The sequence below is a fragment of the Poeciliopsis prolifica genome, unplaced genomic scaffold, assembly GCF_027474105.1.
Source record: "Poeciliopsis prolifica strain line A6 unplaced genomic scaffold, Auburn_PproV2 SCAFFOLD001, whole genome shotgun sequence".
Taxonomy (NCBI): domain Eukaryota; kingdom Metazoa; phylum Chordata; class Actinopteri; order Cyprinodontiformes; family Poeciliidae; genus Poeciliopsis; species Poeciliopsis prolifica.
In genome coordinates, this window is record NW_026562376.1 from 21234940 (window position 1) to 21254929 (window position 19990).

The following is a 19990-nucleotide window of genomic DNA, read 5'->3' on the forward strand; positions in this document are numbered from 1 at the left end:
TACGCTTTCTCATCGCTAGATGGCAGCACAGAGCCTCAGATTGTTACAGAGAAACATAATAATCTGCCCGGAACATGTGGGTGTAGTGAAACTGGGAACTACGGTCAGATTTATGCAAATTATCCGCAGAAGGAGAAAGTGAGTTTTACGAAAGTCTGCTTTGAACATTTTTATTCAAACTTCAATGCGATCAAGTTTACAGTGCATACAACAAAAGATTAAAAAAAAACACCACTTAAATACAATAAATATGCAACAACAAATAAAAAACAAAACATCTGGTATAAACAACAAAGGAGGAGACGACTTTGGAAAACAATTACGTTTTTGGAAAATAGTAACCTAATTGGTAATAAAAGTTATTACGCAGTATGTTTATCTCTTACTCACTGGGAGCATTCTCCCGAAAGACTCATATATTTACCTTCAGTTTTTATTGTATGTGTTGACGTTACCATGCATCCAATAAAATGCGAAAAAATATCAGATACATTTTTAAAAAAATGCAATTTATAATAAATCTGTAATATTAACTTTGAGAACCAGCTGAGGGAGAGAGACAGTCATTTTAAGGCACAACAGATCTTTACAGTGAATGGAAGTCAGACCCGAACCAGCAAGTCACAAACTTTTTCCCTGATAAAAAAGCAGAATCAGATCCATCACGCTCCAGAAATCTGGACAGAAGAGGATGCTTTTCCCCGCTTGACGCACCGTCCAGTCACGCACACTTGGCCGTCGGCAGGCAGAAGGCCAAGGTGGAGGGCGGCACCAGGATGTCTGTGAAGATGGGCCGGTATCCGGCTGGAAGAGGGGGGGCGCTCTGCTCCAGCAGGTCCAGCACGGCCCATCGGACGTCCCTGGAGACGTCTCCACGGATGTCCAGCAGCACAGACACGTGCTCCTCACTGAGGGGAGACGAGGACACGGCGTGTAAAATGTTTGAAAGTTCAAACACACTTGATGGTTTTTGCAGATGATTTTGTGCTGGATGAGTTTTAGAAGCAGACAGTCACAAGACATCGTGTTAAAAACAAGCGGTTTGTTCAGACTAGGTCAAAATAAAATCTAAGTAACCCAAAAATCTCAAACAGTTTCTAAACAGGTTTTAATTGAAAGATGTCTTAATAATTTCTGTCTCTCGTGTTGATATGAAACTTTGCTTTTTCTGCTTCTGCTCACAACATTGCTTCAGTTCAGTGATATTTGCAGACATTTCTGTTGCCGCTGGTCAATCAGTTTAACTGAAGCATTGCGACACTTCCGTTTTTTGTTTTTTCACCCTTCCTTTAGCAGATCTGCTGCCATGCCGTGTTACATTTATTTAAAAGCAACAACCAGCGTGCCACAGACAAGCCATCGCACCATGAACATGAAGGTCTGTGGAAGCTCAGTTCTGCGTACGGCTGCGTCACTTTACGTGGGGAAGGGTTACCTGATGTCCGGATATTTGGCTGCGAGTCCAGAAACCTCCAGAGTGAGCATGCAGGGATCTTTGAGACGGATGAAGTCGGCCAGAACGGGGAGCAAAGCCAGAGGATTCACTTCAGGAAGCGACACCTCGCTCTCCTGCTGAGACTGGAAAGTGATTGTCTGGGTTTCATAGACATGAGAGGAATGGGTACCAAAGGCTGCTGTGTTAAACTTATGCTGTTTAATTAAATTATTGATTAAATCAGAACAACATGGTTAAAAAGTGTTAATACTTTTCTAATTTTTTTATATGGGACAGGCGATAAATCAGGTCTTTTTCTAAGATGCAAATGACACGTACACGTAAATTTTACATGATGGAGCATCTGTTCAAAATAATATAAAACCTTGCCATGAGGAAAGGAAGCTCTGCTGTCCAGTTTCTGTTAAGATGTTTCCCCACACTATTAAAAATAAAGTCGGGATCTCATCTTGTCATGAAAACCAAAACCATGGGAGATCCGACGCTTTTTATTTTATTTTGAGTTCTGAATATTATTTCTATCAGTATTGATCTCCAGATCAGAATAACCGCATGTCCTCACCAGGCTGAGGAAGACTTCTCTAAGCAGCTGGTCGTCCAGGATCATCTGCTGGGCCAGCTGCCTCCGCTCCTCGCTGTTCCGACACACCAGCTTCTTCTGCATCAGGGCCCGGACGTACTCCACCACCATCAGCCACTGGGCCTCCTCCTGCAGCCGCTGCAGCCACAGGGAGCGGGGCGGGGTTATGACGCAACATATGCACAGTAAACTTCGTCCTTCCACAGAAAACAGCTGGGTCGTTGTAATACATGTATGAGACGTACATGTATTTTTTTAATGTTGTTTTATTTTTTTGTCACAAGTTTTTCATATTGGCCAGAAAGGGTCATTCTGATCTCACCTGTAGAGATCACTTTCTTGTATGTTTGCTGTTTCTCTCTCATGGATCGTGTTAAAATAACAGCTTTCTCTCAAAAACTGTTCTGTTGAACACTTTTTTTCTTGAAGTCCAAATTTGGAGTCTACAGCTAAAAGTTGCCCTTTCAGGTTCTGAAAGGCCACCTGAGCTGTGGATCCCTGCAGCTCCTCCAGAATGACCAGGGGCCTCTTGGCAGCTTCCCTGATTAATGTTTTGGCCTCAGAGCTGGACTCGGACCAAAAACTGGCCCTGGTGATTTTGGCCCTGGTGGCTCATCATGAATATTTACACAATATGCATGTAGGCCTCTGTGGGACAGACGGTCACAGTATCAGAATTCCCATCAAAGAAACACTGCTAAACATGCCTTTTTGGTGTTTTATGAAATACAGTGTTTGTACTGTTTTAAAAACTCATAATCAGGTCAGATCCATGTCAAATAAAGAGCTCCTCTCTGTTTTTAAAGTATAAAAAGCAGAGGGAGAATTTCACTGGCTTTACTTCTCTGATTACCAGTGATAAATCATCTGTTTCCACAAAACAATGTTTCACTAAAATTACATGATAACAATAAGCAGAAACATCTGCAAACTGTAACTTTATATCTAAGAAGTTTTGGACACATTCCACCTTAGTATTGCCATTTTGTGTTGTTTTCGTCTGCGTGCTGCGTCTGAGATGAAGTTGCTGGGCTTTTCTCAAATTACCTCATAAAATCCAAATGAAGATCGGCATTGCAACTTAACAAAATGCTAAAGCACCGACTTCTTGTCAAAGCAAAAGTCTGCCGAGTGATTTTTAGTCACCTGCCGGCAGGGCGGCCGCACTCGACCGTACAAGTCCAAGTGTCTTTCCAGGACGCTGCACAGTTTCGGGATGGAATCTCCCTGGACCAGCCAGGGTCGGGTCAGCAGGCCGGGGAGGAAGGGCTGAAGCTCCAGCAGCAGCTGATCCATCGCCAGACGACACGCCCGCCTCACCGCCCGGTCCAGAGCTGCCAGCGGGTTGGGGGGAGTCCGAGAGAACATTCCTTCAAAGCGGGACGACTGCTGCTGCTGCAGGCTCTCCGTGGACTTTCTAGATTGAGCACAAGACGATGCTGAACTGAGAAGTGTTGGGTATTAAGATGATGGGAAGGGTTGCGATCAGAACTTACTTGAGAATGACGCAGTTGCTGATAGAGGCCAGCAGGTAGTGGAGGTAGAACTTGTTTTTGTTGTTGGTCAGATCCCTGCGGTGCTCCTTCCCAAATTCCACCAGAGCTTCCCGGAACCTGGAAGTTGCATTAAAACAAGCATTTTCTTGTTTCTGCAAATAAGCCATTGTTTTAAATCGGTGATATGTGGCAAGAAGAACAAAAGCAAGGCTAGATAAAAGTATCAAACAGTTGCATGACTGCTCAGGTAGCCTCTGGTTGAACAACTCACCTGTTGAGGAGGTTCTCCACCTCATACAGCCCCATCTGGATGGTCTGATCTCGAAGGGATTCCCCGATCATCAGAGCCACCCGGGCGTTCTCCTCCAGCATCTGGCGGCCGACAAACAGTGACACAAATTATGCAGCCTGAAAAAAGCAGGAGCAATAAAGACTTTACAGTCAGCAGATCCTGGTAGTGGAAACTCATATAGATAATTATGATCAAATCAGCCGGTTATAATTTATCTCCAAAACGGTGTAACTCTACCACTTGTGATCTTTCATTATCTGCGTTGAAACACTATACAGTAGCTTACGTTTGTGCAGAAAACTCACCTGAGTGATGATGGTGGGAAGGCTGGTGTGGTAGAAACCTTCGTGGTCCGTATCCGGTTCCTGATCTCTCTGCCAGTCCTGCAGCTCCACCTGCAGAGCTTTGTGCATCCACTCAGACACACTCTTCTGCAAACCCACAACAACAACAAAAAAGAAAGAAATCAATGTGGCGCTTTCCAATCGTGTCCATAGGACTTGAGCTTTCATATTTTGTCACATTACACTGGACTTTATGGGATGATTTGGGTCGGAAAAGAGTATTTACTCAAAAGCAGACATGCACAAACCTATTTACTACAACATAAGCTTTTAAAGAGAGTGACTCATATTATAATATCGTTACTGAGAATAGATAATAAATTACCTAGACCTAGGAAAAACAAAACAAAAAACATAAAAAAATGGAGGAAATTGTATGTTTTTTTTACATGTATATATATAAAAATGCAACTGTTTTTATGAGTTGAATAAGAAATAATTTGATAGCTTCACAACAAAAACAAAAAAAACCCACTTCGTTTGGTATGCAGATAAAATAATTTTAAAAATGAAATAATACAATTATTTCTGAATTTCCCATTTAAAATATATTCTGCTCTGTGGCCCCCTGTATAATCAATGAGGCAATTTTAGTCCATGTTTTGAAAAATGTATCCACCTGCTTATTGTAGGCTATGAAAGACATTCACTTTTCCACAATAACTAAAGACGCAGCCATAGATATTTTAATATTTTACCATTAAGAACCAACCATTCTTAATGGGAAAACCATTAATCACTTTTCATCCACTTCTATGTACAACTATGTGCTACTTTGTATTGGTCTGAGGCTGTAAAAAGAAAATTATGTTCTGCGGAAGAGGTTTTTGTTCCTCCTGCTTGGAGTATTTGGAATTTGTTGAAAGTGTATTTTAGATCTTTTGCAATGACGCAGCATCTGAAGCTTCTCATTAAGTCTGCAAAAAAACCCAGGGCAGAGTCATATTCAGTGTGAAGTTGAAGAAGCGATTGTGACCGACTCACCCGGACACTCTGCACGTATTTCCTCTGCAGCTGCTCGACGCCCTCAGTGGAGATGAGCGGTCCCAGCTCCGACCTGTCCGACTCCGTGACCAGCTCTGGATGTCCCATCATATCTGGGCTGCCAACAAAACCAACCGTTTACCGTCCACCGTATCGGGATACTGGGCTTGATTAGTCACTGTGATGCTGCACTCATAAACGCCGTACTTCACAACGCGGACCAAATATTTCTTTGAATAATGCTGTGACCTCCTGCTACACAAATCCACACCTCAACATCGCCACCTTAAATTTTACTGAGCGTGATTTATTATGAACAAAAGGAGAAAGGCAGGAGGTATTGAGTGGATTTTCTGTCTGCTGTGTTCCTTGGTTTTCATCGGAGAATTTAAACCCATTTTGTCCCACTTCTCAAGAATCAGTTGAAGATACCGACATTCATGTCAAAACTGCGGGATCAAAAGACGGGGATTCATCGTCGAAGTGTTGGTGTTGAGACTCACCTGTTGTAGATGTGCAGCACCCAGTTGAGCACAGCAAATATCTCACCGCTCTCCAGATCCCAGCTGCTAACCTAGGCCACACAATGATGAAGACAAAATGTTTAAACTCTACTTTGTTCCTGAAGAAGTGAAAGTATGCGAATCAAAACACAAATGTAACAACCTTTAAGTGAGTGAAGACTAGAGCGACATGCTGTATTGAACAACTTCAATAATTAAGCTTTTGGTGTAACGCCTTCATCAAAAGCGGCGTAAATAAGTCTGCATTTAACTGGAAAAACTATGACAAAAATAACAGAACAATCACATGAAGATGTCAACAAACAAACATGGAACCTAAAAGGTTCTTAGCCTGCCTGGATGAGTCTTTATTTATTCAGTAAGTCAAAAAGCAAAAATACTAATAAATGTTAAAAGTAAGGAGTGATATGGCAAATCAATGAAAGTCATGTCGAGTCAGTGTGGAAATCAAATTATTTTTCAAGGATTATTAAACTTTTCTTCATCAGAAAACAGAAGAAGGAGAAAGTCTCTCACACATCACAGCTGTCGATGCAACAGTACGCGAGTTGTGAATCCCATCACCACTCACAATTCATAAAACATCGCTGACCTGCGCCAGGTGAGTGTGTAAACAGCGGTGGCTGGCTCTCAGGTAAGCTGCAGTCAGCTGGTAGTGAGGTGGGACGCAGTGCTCCAGCAGGTGGCGCACTGTGGCCAGGTCAGCCATGACGGCGTGCTGGAGAGCACAGAGGTGGCCCGCCAAACCCGGGCCTCGCGTGTGCAGATAGGAGACGCTGCGAAATCGCGCAGAGACCGCCTCCTCTAGTACCTGATGTGGAGGAAGTGGGAGATTTGACAGGCTGAAGTTTGTCATGTCAGCCTGAGTTTGAGGTAATGCTCACCTGGAAGAAGCAGGCCTTCCAGCAGCGAGGTCTTCCTGCGGGCAGCGGCCTGCTGCCGCCGCCGCCTCTCTCCGCCAGCAGAGCCTGGTCCAGGGCCTCCTCCCGCTCCACTATCCTAACCGCGGACACAAACGGCGTGGGGTTCTGACGGGCCAGAGCCAGAGAGCTGCTCACCACGGCCCACAGCTCCTTCCCTGTAGCCACACACCGGGACAGGAAGTTAGTGCAGTGGTTTGAGATCAAACTTCTGGACTTAGTTTTTATTTTTCATCCTAAATTATTTCACAGTGGTACTGGTACACCACACAAAGTGGATGAAATAAAAAAAAACTAATCTAAATCCTTTGGCTTCTCCACTTATCATCTGTGGAACCTTGAACACAGTTTGGTTTCCCAAATTCATATTAAAACAGGCATTTAGATGGATAAACATGGCTAACATTAACAATGTAAATCTTGTTAAAAATCGGATTTAAATTTGTGAACTAATCTCGGAAGCCGGAAGAAGAGCAAACCAAACTTAAATGAGCTTTACGACCTCAGCCAAGAGGAGTTGTCAAATATTCACCCCGTTATGCCAAATGTTTGCAGATACCCTTGACTGATAATGATAAGGGGTGTGTGTGTATGTATATATTGTTCAAGTCTGTGTGATACTGTATGTAATAATTAGATAGCTATGTTTAAAGTTCTGTTAAATTGTTTACCAGACCGGCTCCTGCTCGATGCCTGCTGACCAATCCATTTGTGTAAAAGTAGATGTAGCATTTTCTAATTTAATAATGCTGAGACTAAAAGTTAAATTCACTCTGTCGTCTTTTTGGAGCGTGGAGGGGAAAAGCTACAGCTGGATCTCCAAGGCGTCCTCACCCAGGGCGTCCACCAGCTGCCCGACTCCAGAGAAATATTTGGCCACCAGCTCCGCGTCCTCGCTGCTGAGTGAACTTCCTGCCGTCCCAGCGGCCCCGTGGAGCTGCCAGAGGATGTCGTCCTGCCAGCGCTCCAGATCCATCAGCCGGGCGTGGGCCTCCAGGAGCCGCCTGGACTCCACCAGACGCTCCGTCTCCAGCACCATGCTCCGTACTGGACACAGCCAGGAAGGGAAGACTGAATGTTAATCTCAGTAATGGCGTCTCAAGAAGTGAAAAGCTTCTGCATAACACTGGCGCTAAATCCTGTGTCAAACTACTGTGGCGTGAGCTGCAGTGACGTGGCATTGGTGTGTTTTTGTGTTTTGGAAATGCCTTTAATACTTTTCCCTTAAGGCATGTGTCAAAATCAAGGCCTGTGGGCCAAATCCAGCCCACCGTAGCTTTTTATGTGGCCCTCTAGATTCTAAACTAAACACTAAGTGTGCGTAAATATTACACACAAACACACACACGCACAGTTTTGGGTCAAAATTAGACCAGTCTTCATATCAGAAATATAACAACTCATTTTATTTGGTTGGTTTTCTGAATAAACCTAGAGTTTGGTTCATTCCTCTTTATCCAAGTCAACAAACAGCTTTAACCCTCAGTATGATTCTCCCACCACCATGTTTGACATTTAAGGTTGTCTGGGTTTGAAATTTTCACCTGGACTCGTCCACACGTCCTTCTCATCACTGTGGCCGAACAGTGTCTCATCTGATGATCTGATGTTTATTTATTTAATAATAATAATTAAGTTGTTATTATTGGTCATTCTTGTGTGACATCGCTGCCTCTTGGCCAGGACTCCCTTTTTTAATCTCAATGAGACTTTCTGGGTTAAATAAACGTAAAACAAAATTTAAAAAAGTCACTTTATCCAGGATAGTATTTGTTTTGTCCATGTCAGCAGCTGCACATTTCAGGCGTTGATATTTCTACTTTTCTTGGTTCAAGGCCTAACAGTTTATTTGATGATTGTTTCATGCCTGAACTCCGTCACTAATTCTCCTTCCTCCAAAGTGAATCATAAATGTTGATTTTTATTATCATTAAAGCTGAAAAAAAAAATCAGCTTAGTGAAAATTTCATGGCACGTACATACCATGACGAGTGTGTGTGAGTGCGTGTGTGTGTATAAGCTGCGGACCAGAACTGTAAGACATTATTTCTGCACAAGCAGCGCAGTCACACGCCGGCTTGGAGCTTCTCACTGGCGTAAAGTCGAGGCAGGTTGCTGACGGCGGCGAAGAGCTGCCGATGGTCGACCGAAACCTCTCTCAGCTTCTCCAGCGACGCCAGGCAGTTTGTGTTTCCGTCCGACTCCAGCCCTGCTTCCTTCAGGGTGAGCGACACCTCCCTCAGCTCGTCCCGGGCCTCCCGCAGCTGCTCCAGGCCCCAGCCGACCCCCTCCAGGTACGACTGGACCATCGACTGGAAACAAATCATCCCAGCAGGTCGGGTTGGCTTTCAAAATGGCATTAACTTTTTACAAAAATGAATGACTTCCTTCAGACTCTGGTCACTTTTCAACTTGTCAGACCTTGGAGATATTTTTAGAGGAAGATTTAATCAACACGACACAATCTGCTGAATTTTTCAGGGTTAGAGTTTGTGAAATGTACTGAGAGCAATATTTTTAACCATCTGGTTAAAAATATTGTCTCACGCTATCCAGTGAAAACCTGGAAAATATTAGATCATCAATAGACGATCTTTAAGAATCTGTGTCAAAACATATATAATACATTTCTAATACTCTACTACTATTTACTACTTTCTTTGCCCACTTCCCTGATTTTTGCATGTAATGTTGCAGTCAAGTACAAGAACTGAACGGGAAATGAGGGACAAAGTTCAAGGCATCAAAAAACTTTCACTCACTTTAAAAACTGATGACATGGACTGCTTTAAGACATTACAAATATGATGATGCATCATTTTGGTTCTCTCTGACCTTCAGTCTGGTGTGGATGGAGGCCGTCCTCTGGCTCTCTCTCTTCTTGTACTGGCCCAGTCGCTCCAGATGTTCGGGCCGACAGAAAACTCCAGACGCCCATTTCAGAGCGGCGCCGCGGGCCAAGCACTCTGCCCGCTCCACCTCAGGCCACACAGCAGCCTCTGGTTTTAAAGAAGACACACACACATATTGTGACGTATCGGAGCGTGAATGCCTTTAGCTGCTCACAGATGTAACATCAAGTTGTGTTTCTGGTTGAAATGTGGGTTTCTCTGTGGAAGTACTCATACCTTCTGCACTTTGTCACATTTTGTCAAGCTGTAGCCAGTTTTGAAGCTACTTTGTTGGGATTTTATGTATCAGACTGAAACAAAAGTGTTGCACAGCAGTGTCAAAATGTTCCATGAAGACATCCCGAACAAGTGCGGTGCGCAGATGTATTCAGCGCTCGACACCACTAGGTAAAACCCACATCATTCCCATTGTAAAACATGGCTGTGGAAGCATCATGCTGGGGGAATGATTGACTTCAGCAGGGACAGAAACCATTCAGAGGCTGTGAAAGAGTCGGGGATGGACAGAGTTTCACCACAGCATAATGACTCCAAACATAATACTCCGTTACAGACTTAGATCTCATGTGTTAGAATGGCCTAGTCAAAGTCCACACCTAAATACAATTTGTAATATCTGGAAACACCTAAAAATTGCATTTATTCAGAACCAGAAATACTTTGGAAAGAAGATCAAATTTCATCTAGATTCTAGAGCTACTATGAATAATCTGAAAACAAATGCATGCCACACTTTTCAGATTTTGAGCCGCAAAAGTGCTTTGAAACCAATTCATCTTCAGCCTCACAACTGTGCTCCACTTTGTCGGTTTACCACATAGATCTCAGGAAAATACGCTGAAAGGTTTGTGCCCATAATGAATCTGAAACATGAGAAATTTAGAGGGCCGTAAATAGTTTGGCAAAGCAAAGTTTGCTCATGCCAACTTTTTCTTTCAAGATCAAATTGACCCATAAACCTTAACAGCGGGAGGATTATATTTTTGATCCTATAGGAGAATTAGATTAAAAGCTCAATAAATCAGAGCCACAGATCAATCACCCAGGAGGAAAAAAAAAAAAAAAAAAAGCAGAAAAAGAATCGTCCCATCTGGGAACGAACCTCAAAGCACAGCAAATTCAGTTTCTGCAAACGTTTTCTGGAAGCGAAGCTGCAGTTGAAACAGAGATAATGATGCTGGTGATCAAGTTAAACTTCACAAGGAGTTTAAATTGGCCGGCTGCAGCTTTTCTGTCGTGGGAAAAGGTTGTGCCCTGGACTTAAAGAGCCGTTCGCTCCAATGGGGTTTCTAAGGGACCATGGCATTTTAAACGTACTTCTCAAACTGATGTTTGTCGATGGGATGAAAGAGTTTCCCAGCAGAAAACGGCAACGCTTCAGGTCAATCTGGCTGGTAAACCAGAAGTATTTGCAGCCAAACGGAGGTCCGTGAGAAACACTCTTTAGCCGTTTTTATGGAAGTCTTTAAGAGACGTTTCAGGACTTCGTTAAAAACAAACCAGGCTATTTGTGTTTTGGCTGTCAGACATCAGCAGTAAAACATACAACTTATTTCTCTTCTATGGTTTCATATATTTGAAGATAATGAAATGGCATGGATAGTGTGGATGAACTGTGCTTGGATTTCTGTGCATGATGTCACAATGCTTCAATCTAATATTGTACTGCCAACATTTGCTTTAACAAGTACGTGTAAGGGTCAGATAATGTCTCACTAAATCGTTCTTTAATAAACGTAAGACTTCTTAATGACAGCAGAATCAGCTTTGTTTGCTATGTGTGCACACACAAACAGGGAATTTGACTTCTCCAATTTGTTCTCAATCAAGACTTTAAAATGTAAATTATAAAAAAGAAAAGAAAGATAAGGTTGAATTATGGGAACTCTGATTAGTGTTCATCACTGAAACAGTCTCGGGGGAAGAAACAATGCACTCCAACGTGGAGGTGAAGGTCTTGGCAGTTTAATTATTTTTTTTTTTCTGACCCTACACCCATACAAGTCCTGCACGGAGGGGAGGTCAGCCCCAAAGGTGACCTCTGCTGACCCGATTGTTGGTTATGCATTATTAACCGGTCTGATTGACACTTTGCTAAATATTTTATATACTCTTTTATTAAATCAGTAAGCACCTAATTAAGTATATTGTAGTAAAAAATGAGAGGAATAAGGCATAAAAATATATTCATCTCAAGTTACGATATCAACATGTGAATCTAATGATGACTTGCATCTAGTTGCTATATTTGAATCAATATTTAACCAATTGGTAATCACATGAATAGATTTGTTGTTCAATAACTGTAGTGGCGAAGAAAGATCTCAGCTCTCAGTTTTTCTGTGCATTGACAGACAGAGCAGAGGGTCTGCTGACAAGTCCAGGTAGCCTGAATATCATTCCTGATCTGTTCAGTCAATGAGAAGAGGGTCACATGACCGAGCTTTGGTCTGGGGATGCACGTCCTGATTGGCTTTAGCAGGACGACAGCTTCACAAGTGACTCAGTGGAGATAGATTCTGGGCCCAGGTCAGGAAAACAGTTTCTGTTAGTCACGAGTGTCGTTGTGCAGATTCTGTTAACGTCTCAGTTACACCAACAGGCCCGTCTCTGTCTCCGAGGAGGTCATGGGATGCTAGCCGGAGCAAATCTGATGACGCTGAAACGTTGTCCAAAGCAAAACTGCAACACAGTAAAACCACAGAGCTCCACGTGACAACTGATGGGGCTAATGTAATCTACCTCTGCATTGGAGCAGAGCCCACAGTGAAGCCAGACAGAGAACAACACACAGTCACACACTGATTAAGCCCCAATGATGCGGCTGCTGCATCAGCAGGGAAACAGCCGGGCTGACGGCGACTGAACAAACATTATCTGATGCTCAGAGTTCCACGGCAAGCTGAAGAGTTGAACTTCCTTTTTGATTAATGTAAAAGTTGTAACTTTCTTATATAGCAACAACTGCAAGAGAAGTTATTGGTACTTTGCAACACCAAAATAGTGCTAACGGATCGCCTTGTCTCATGCTGAAAGGTGTTCTAATAAGCTTTAAATAGCAGACGGGATTGTTCTCATACTGAGCTTTCAGTGTGGGATTATTATCCTACAATATGGAATCAAACGAGAATTGTTGGCCTGAAACAATAAGGTGAAGCTCATGTCATCTTTTGTTAATGCTGTTCAGGATCTTTCCCAGGTTGACGATTCAACTTTCATCACAAAGGAGTTTCAATTCTGGTCACGAGTTCAATGAAGATCATATCAATTTTGGAGATTTTAATGATTTATTTTGATGTTTTTCCAGAGTGGAATGGCTCTAAAATCAAATCCAAACATATATTTAATTAATTTTTCAGTGATCAGATCAGGGGTGGAATATTTATTTAATCTTAATTAATTTGACTCAAGAATGAGAATTTTTTCCTTTGTGTTTCCACATCAAAACAGTCAAACTTCATTCCTTTAACTCATTTGAAACTTTGTCTTAGAAATGTTCATCAGTCCAAGTTTAAATCTTGTTTTTCAGTATCACTAAATATTCACTTTTCTGAGGAACAAATGCAAAAAAAAGAAAAAACACGGTGCTCCTGAAGTACAGCAAAACTGACATTTAGCTCAGAGAACGACATTAAAACTGCCCGACAAGTTTGTGATGTTTTCCGAAAATTCTCCCAGGGAGTATCATCCATCACTCAGAGGCGGGATGGCGATCAATACGCAGTCAAGACGCCACAAATCAATGCATCGCTCCCAACCTGTCTCCTCTAGGTATGGCAAAGCACAGTCCATTCATTTCTCTGGCTGAGAAGCAGCACTGCCGGCTCATTTTGTTTATTTCTGCTCAGGGACTTTAGGGAAGTGGGTGTTGGTCATCCAGAAAAAGCTGCTGCTGCCGCTGTCGCCGTCTTTACCTTTAGGTTTGTCACCTCCATTCTTCTGGTTCCCAGCTGACATTGAAGTTCAGTTTTCAGCCACCCGACTGCCCGACGAGACTCCTTCAACCCCCGAGGGCGCGACCAGTGCGCAACGCGGGCCGGGAAGGCCGAGCAGAGCCGGAGAAGAGGAGAGGAAGGAGAAGAGAGGGTGGAGGAGAGAGGGCACATATCCATTCTACTGACGGCTCCCCCCCCCACAAGCACTTTCTCTCCCAGACACATCCTCTGCCGAGAGGCTGGCAGGAAAGGGAGGGAGCTGAGGGGAAGCAGGAGGAGGGGATTACTGCTTGGATGATGAGGGGGGAGATAGAGAGAGTGAGAGAGAGAGGAGGAAGGGGCAGGGATGAGGAGCGAGGATGTGTTGCATTCAAGAGCCTGGGTGAAAGAAAAAAAACCCAAAAAACAAATTGTAAACCTTTAAATGTGGGAATAACTTCAACAAAGCAGTTTCTACAGATATGAAGGTGATAAATGTAAATAAAACAGCTTACAAAAGGTTCTAAACTATTCAGTTTTTATGCGTAAAAGTGCATCTGTTCAGTTTAGCTCTCGGAAACTCTCGAGGCAGATTGAAGATGATCCGAAGCTTCAGCATCTTAATAAAAAAAAAATCAAGCCCAGTCCCAAACCTCTGAGCTGCTTTTTCATAGAAAACCCAGTTAGCCAAGAAATTCTGTGTTTATCACTTCATCGATTAGATAAAGTCATTAAAAGAAAGCACTCCTCGCTCAGCGTTTGGGTCCAGCTCGTCTCTTTTCCGGATGGAGTCATTGACCAGTCTTTCCATTAACTTTGGGGTTTTTCCTTCATCTTCTTTACCACAGAGTGTAATAATAGCTCGCTTTACCCTGAGTGTCAACACCATAGGGCATGGTGTTGAGAGCGTCATGCTGTGGGACAAGAAAATCATGCGAGATGCTGCAAACCTAAAGATACAGCAAGACACAAATGAGATTCAAGCAAGTTCATGGGTTAGAATGGCCTAGTCAAATCCAACTGTTAGTACGTATCATTTGCAGCTCACAGTTTATGATCCAATTCACCAATCCATGATGAATATCCACTCAAAACCAACAGATTACGTACAATTCAACAAAAAATATCCAAAATCAGTAACATTCAGTGACGTTTGGTTCAAATTATAATAATAATAAACAACAGTGTTGAGTTCAGTTTACCATGAGAACTGGCAAAAAAAAAAATAAAGAGGAAGAAATCAACCCAAATAAACCAAGTCAGAAGTATTGAGTTCACTGCAAAAACACAAAAGATTTTCTGGTCTAGCTTCTAGTTTAAATATTTAGAATATGATGAAAGGCAAACTAACTTTTCAGAAACATATGAGCTTGTTTTAACCCTCTATGGCATGACTTTTTATTTTTTGGGGAAAAACATATTTCCCTGTATTCTCTGGGAGCTTGTTGATCCTTAATTACATATCAATCATCAAATTGGACCCTAATGCCTCCCGGCGAGAGCCAGAGTTGGGTTTGTTGCCTCAGGGCAACATTGGGTCAAGAACACCAAGGTTTTCCACAGTGATTATCAGAAGTGAGATACAAATCAAACAAAAACTAAATTCTTTTTTTTTTTTTTAACAAAAATAAATCAGATGTGGTTCCAACTCACCAAATATAAAAGAAACAACTGGTGTTCACCCTTTTGGAATGAAGTTAGTTTTCAAGCAAACAATGAAATAATGGTTGTGCAGTGGATCCTCATGATCCCAACTTATGAGCCATGCACCTTTTGTCCATGAAATGATCTTGCATCCATCTCCTATTGCTGTTAGTCATTAATAAAGTTTAAAAAAGGCGTTATAATTATTTTGTAGTCAACTGTATATCAACGCACTAGAATAATATTGTCTGAACAAAAGGGCCCCAACTGTGCAATGTTGCCGTGAGGCAACAAATAAAACAAAAAAATACAGTTTTAATAAAATTGTTTGAAATGATCTACAATGCTTCTTTACATAGTCAATCAAATAAATAATGTTGCATAGATTATTTCATTTATAACATGGAAAAAATGTCTTGTGATGGTACATTTTCATAATTTTCATTTAAGCAAGCTCTGGCATCTTGCTGAAACAGTAAGTTAGTTTTGTCTTATTTTCAGTCTTACTTTCGTACCAGACCAAAAATCCTTTTGAGTTTCTGCAGTGCAGCTGACCGTACTGACACATTAAATCTGCAGCAGTGGAACATACCGAGCATGCAAAAATATGTCCAGCACAATGATGCCGACAGTAAACTTCCCAGTTTTTCTTTCAATCCCAAGGAATGTTTTGGGGGTTTGCCCTTCGGCGGCAGCAGCCCTTAACACACATCAATGTCCCAGCAGACCACGAAGAAAGGAGGAGATGAGGAAAACAATCAGGTGGTGGCACAAGCATCAGGGGTGGATGTGATGTTGTACAGGAGCTTCTGGGAGACTGGGAGTCTCCCATACTTGTAAAGGGAAAGCAGTTACTGGAAAGCACAATGTATAATGTATATGTCATTAGTCTACACCCATAATAACTGAAAGGAGGGCGCAAGACTTAATGGAGACTGTAATGATATCACTGAGAGAGTTTACAAAGTCTCTGAGAAAGGTAAACTATCTTACTGGAGAATCTGCTTGCAGGGCCGACCGAAGCCTCCACAGGGCCCTAAACGAAATGTTTCTGGGCCCTCTAGCTCTACTAACAATGTGGACTGGCTGCAATCAGCAGCCCGATCATTAGATCTGCTTTTTTTCCACACCTGCTGGAAACTTATTGCATCTCTGGCAGTGCTGTTTACTTTATATACATGTTTAAATAGGATACATTTATTAGCCAACAGATTTATCAACCAGTTGATTTCTGGGCGCCAATTTCCTTAACTTTGTGAGATCGTGATCTGCTGATGCTTACATGTGGAGCCGATCTCATCCCCTGATCTCATCTTCGTCAGCAAAGGCTCTTCTGCTCTGCAGCGAGAGGTTTGACTGACAGGCCGGCCCACCGGGTCTGGTCTGAACGTTTACAGGTAACAATGTTCACCACACTGTTGCCAACTCGCCGACTTTCTTACAATATTTAGCAACATTTCAGAAAAAAAATATTTGTATCAGCCAAAATCGAAATTGGAAGGTCAGGATTTTTAAAGATCGGTAACCAGGGATCGGCCAGACAACTGCAATCGGTGCAGCCTCACACACAAAATCAATACATTCTCTGATTAAATTCATTTCTCTTAATCGTTACTCCAATAGCTGAAAATGTCATTTATACCAGGTGAGTCGTTCTCCCCTGAGAATGTGGACCGGTACCGGTACTGGACTGATTCTGAGCCTTCAAATGATTTTCACACAACTAAGAAGTTGATGTAAAAAAAAAAATTGTTTGTTTTACCCACAAAATGATTATGCTGAGTATCAAACGACATTATCTCCAACTGCAGCACAGAGCAGCTCGTCCATGTAGCCTGATGTAAAAACATTTTGCTGGACGATGTGAAACATTGAGAAGTCTTAATTATCGACAAACTCGGTGGTTTGAAGCCAAAATACCTCAGAAATAGACAGAGCCGACCACGAGAAAGAACTCATTTAAAGTTTAAACTAAGTTTTCACACAAAGACGCTAGCATAAATGTTTGACCGTTGAACTGGACCGTTGCAGCTCGCTATCAAGCTAATTTTCTATTAGCAGCTTTACAAATCTTTTACACTATCAAGGCACATTAAAACAAACCTTTATATGGACTTTTGTCTTTTTTTTCTCCCTCCATGAAGGATACGACCTTTTTTTTTTGAGACACTGTTTTGCTTCTTTATCTGTGGACGTTTGGATGCTCATTGCATGCGGTACCTTCCGCGGGCACCAGGGGGCCCCCCAAGAGTAGATTTTATTTTTTATTTTTTTATACATAGATACCTTACATAAAATAATGATTTCTACTTACATTATCAAACATATGTTACTGTGAAAAAAAATCACCTCATAGTGAAATTGTGTTAAAATAATGACAGAAATTATCCCAAAAAAGTAAATCAATAAATCAGCTCCAGTGAGGCATCTAAGGGGCCCCTAAGCAGCATCAGTGGCTCTGCTGCTTAGTTTGCTGAATCCTTGGGCCGGCCCTGATGAGCAGAATTGTAACCACGCCTTTTCATGGAATTTTGCTTTTAAATTTTTTTTGAAATGACTGAATAATGTACAATTTATGCGTTTAAGTTCCTTTTAATGCAACTTTTACATTAAAGGCTTCATTGTTTACCAAATGACACTTCATGACAAAAGTCATAAGGATTCATGAAGACTCCTTCATGTTCATGACAGGTTTTATGTCATATTTATAACAGTATCATATCCGTTTCAACTAAAGCGTTAGCAAACACTCTCTTCCAAAGTGGCTCAAACATTGGGCCGGCAACCAACTGTACAAACCCTGTCGTAACGTAACAAAATAACAAGACAATATTTAGTTGAGATTGAATATTCTGAAAAAACAAGTGGCTCAAGGGGCTGGAGGACATTTTTTTCCTGCCAGTTTTTCACTGGTTTATTCTCCATTTTCTCACAACTCCATATTTATGCTGCGATTGCCGATGGTGGCTTTCTGTCGTCTGTTTGGGCCCCAGGTTTTGGATTTTCTCAGTTTCTATCCTGGATGAGGTCACTGAGATCAACTCTGCACAACATTCTCGTTTTTCCCTTTACCGCAGAAGATACTCGTACCCAGTGCTTCTCCGGCCACAAGCAGCAGACGGCAAACTGAACCCGACTTCTGCCAAACGTTTCCACCTGTCAAAACGAGTGGTTCCTCTCTACTCTCGCCACATGCTTGCTCGGGATGAGGGCTTTGCTGTAAAGTCAATGAGTTGTGGGAGTGATCTGCCCCGCAGTAAACTGGATTCGATAAAGCTGAATGTGAACCGGATTTTTTTTTCGTAAAGTCCACTGAAGTTGCATTTGTATTATATTATTAAATAAAACATACCAAAATCCAGCACAGCGGCGTGATAAAAAATAATTTTTCCATGTTAGTCCAAACAGAGCGGGATGTCTCCTTACATAAATCTCTTATTTGTGGATCCTTCATCTCACCTCCTGTGTTGTTGCCACACAGGAAGAGCGTCCCTCGCCTCCACGCAAAGAACAGAGCACGGGTCCATGTGGTTCCTGCCCGGGTGGAACCACATGGACCCGGACCACAAGGCCGCTGTCCGACCGGCTGGACTCCATTTGAGTGTTTCTTCTCATCCGGGTCTCAGCTGCTCCTCACCATTAGGGTCCAATGAGAAAATCAAGATTTAGAGTGAAGATGTAGTTCAGGATTCAAATCAAAAAATGACTCAGAAAAACATTTCTGTTTGGGAACAAACCTGCATTTGTTTCTGTTGGTGTGGAAGAAACAGGAGATATGACACATTAAGTAAGGAACAGCTGCTCTAAGCATAGGCAGGATGCAGCTTTTAGAAACTGCAAGACATTACAGAGTCCTATTATATTACAGCGGCCATCTTGCTGCTGAAAGCACTTTGGCTCAGTACGGCTCACCTTACTAAATTTCTGCGACTCTCAATAATTTGAAACTGCAACAGGAACCAGATCTTCCACTTACCTGGATCATCTCCTGTGGACCCAGCAGTTTTTGCCCATGAGGCAGAGGCTCATCCAACATCAAGGCTGCTGTTAAACGTTTCCATTATTGCAACTATTCAAATTGAGCTTTTCTTCCCAAATGGTTTTAGTCTTTGCCTTGTCTTTTAAGTCTCAGGCTGCTTCTCCTAACTAGGAGACATTCCTCTCCACAATCAGCCTGTGTGTTTGGTCTGAGATGAAACGTTATAAGATACAACAGGACATGACTGGAAAACAGAAACTGTGTAAAAACAAGGTCACTGCCAACGGAGCACTTGCCCTGATTTGTAACTTTCAAGATGGATGCTTCTGGTGAAGCGACAATTATGAACCGAACAAACACAAAATTGTAAAAATTTTACAAAGCTATTGTAAAATAATTTCTTTTTTTTTCCACTGTTCAAAAGATCAAATGGTTAAAAATGATGTAGCGCTTCAATTACCCCAACCACACAAAGCAGCTCTCATTCAGCACATTTGTGCACCAATGCACAGCTCGGCAGGCGACTTGGGATTCAGTCCCTTGCCCATGGGAACATCAACATGTGGCAGGAGAGGAAACACAAAATTAAATTCATAACACTGCAACTGCAGAACACCCGCTCTCCCCACTAAACTCCTTTTTAGAGAGGAAACTAGTGTGATTTAAATAAGTTTAATGTCACGAAGTAGAAATCTGTCCCAGCTGTGAGGCGTTCCTGTGTCACTGGAAAGCACAGCCTCCGAAAACACCAGGGTCCCCCCCCAACACGGCTGAATAGGTGTAGCCCCTCCACCCCCGCCTTGTTGTCATCACCTTAGATTTAATGACGCCCAGCAGCACCTCCACCCAGAGGAGCGAACAGGAAGTCTAATTCTAGACCACTTCCTGTATGACATTCCTGACCTGAGCTGCCTTCCTGCCAGACTCCTGCAGGCTCTGAATGTG

The 19990-nt window shown here is 42.4% G+C and overlaps 1 protein-coding gene across 3 annotated transcripts; it reads right to left on the reverse strand.

Moving 5' to 3' along the window:
- Window positions 1-154: 154 nt before the first annotated feature.
- Window positions 155-17287, reverse strand: exoc3l1 (exocyst complex component 3-like 1). Of its 3 annotated transcripts, none has more exons than XM_055040019.1 (16): window positions 17170-17250; window positions 13423-13821; window positions 9432-9595; window positions 8689-8908; window positions 7431-7643; window positions 6561-6754; window positions 6269-6487; window positions 5656-5726; window positions 5153-5270; window positions 4130-4255; window positions 3804-3904; window positions 3533-3649; window positions 3183-3453; window positions 2019-2174; window positions 1436-1578; window positions 155-908 (listed from the first exon to the last, which is right to left on the reverse strand). In XM_055040019.1, exons 2-16 carry the CDS (start codon window positions 13463-13465, stop codon window positions 722-724), a joined length of 2343 nt encoding a protein of 780 aa, XP_054895994.1. In that variant the 5' UTR covers window positions 13466-13821; window positions 17170-17250; the 3' UTR covers window positions 155-721. The 3 variants fall into 3 exon arrangements, with proteins under 3 accessions (XP_054895994.1, XP_054895978.1, XP_054895985.1); XM_055040003.1 differs by having other exon boundaries at window positions 1436-1593; XM_055040010.1 differs by lacking the exon at window positions 13423-13821 and having other exon boundaries at window positions 1436-1593; window positions 17170-17287.
- Window positions 17288-19990: the final 2703 nt, after the last annotated feature.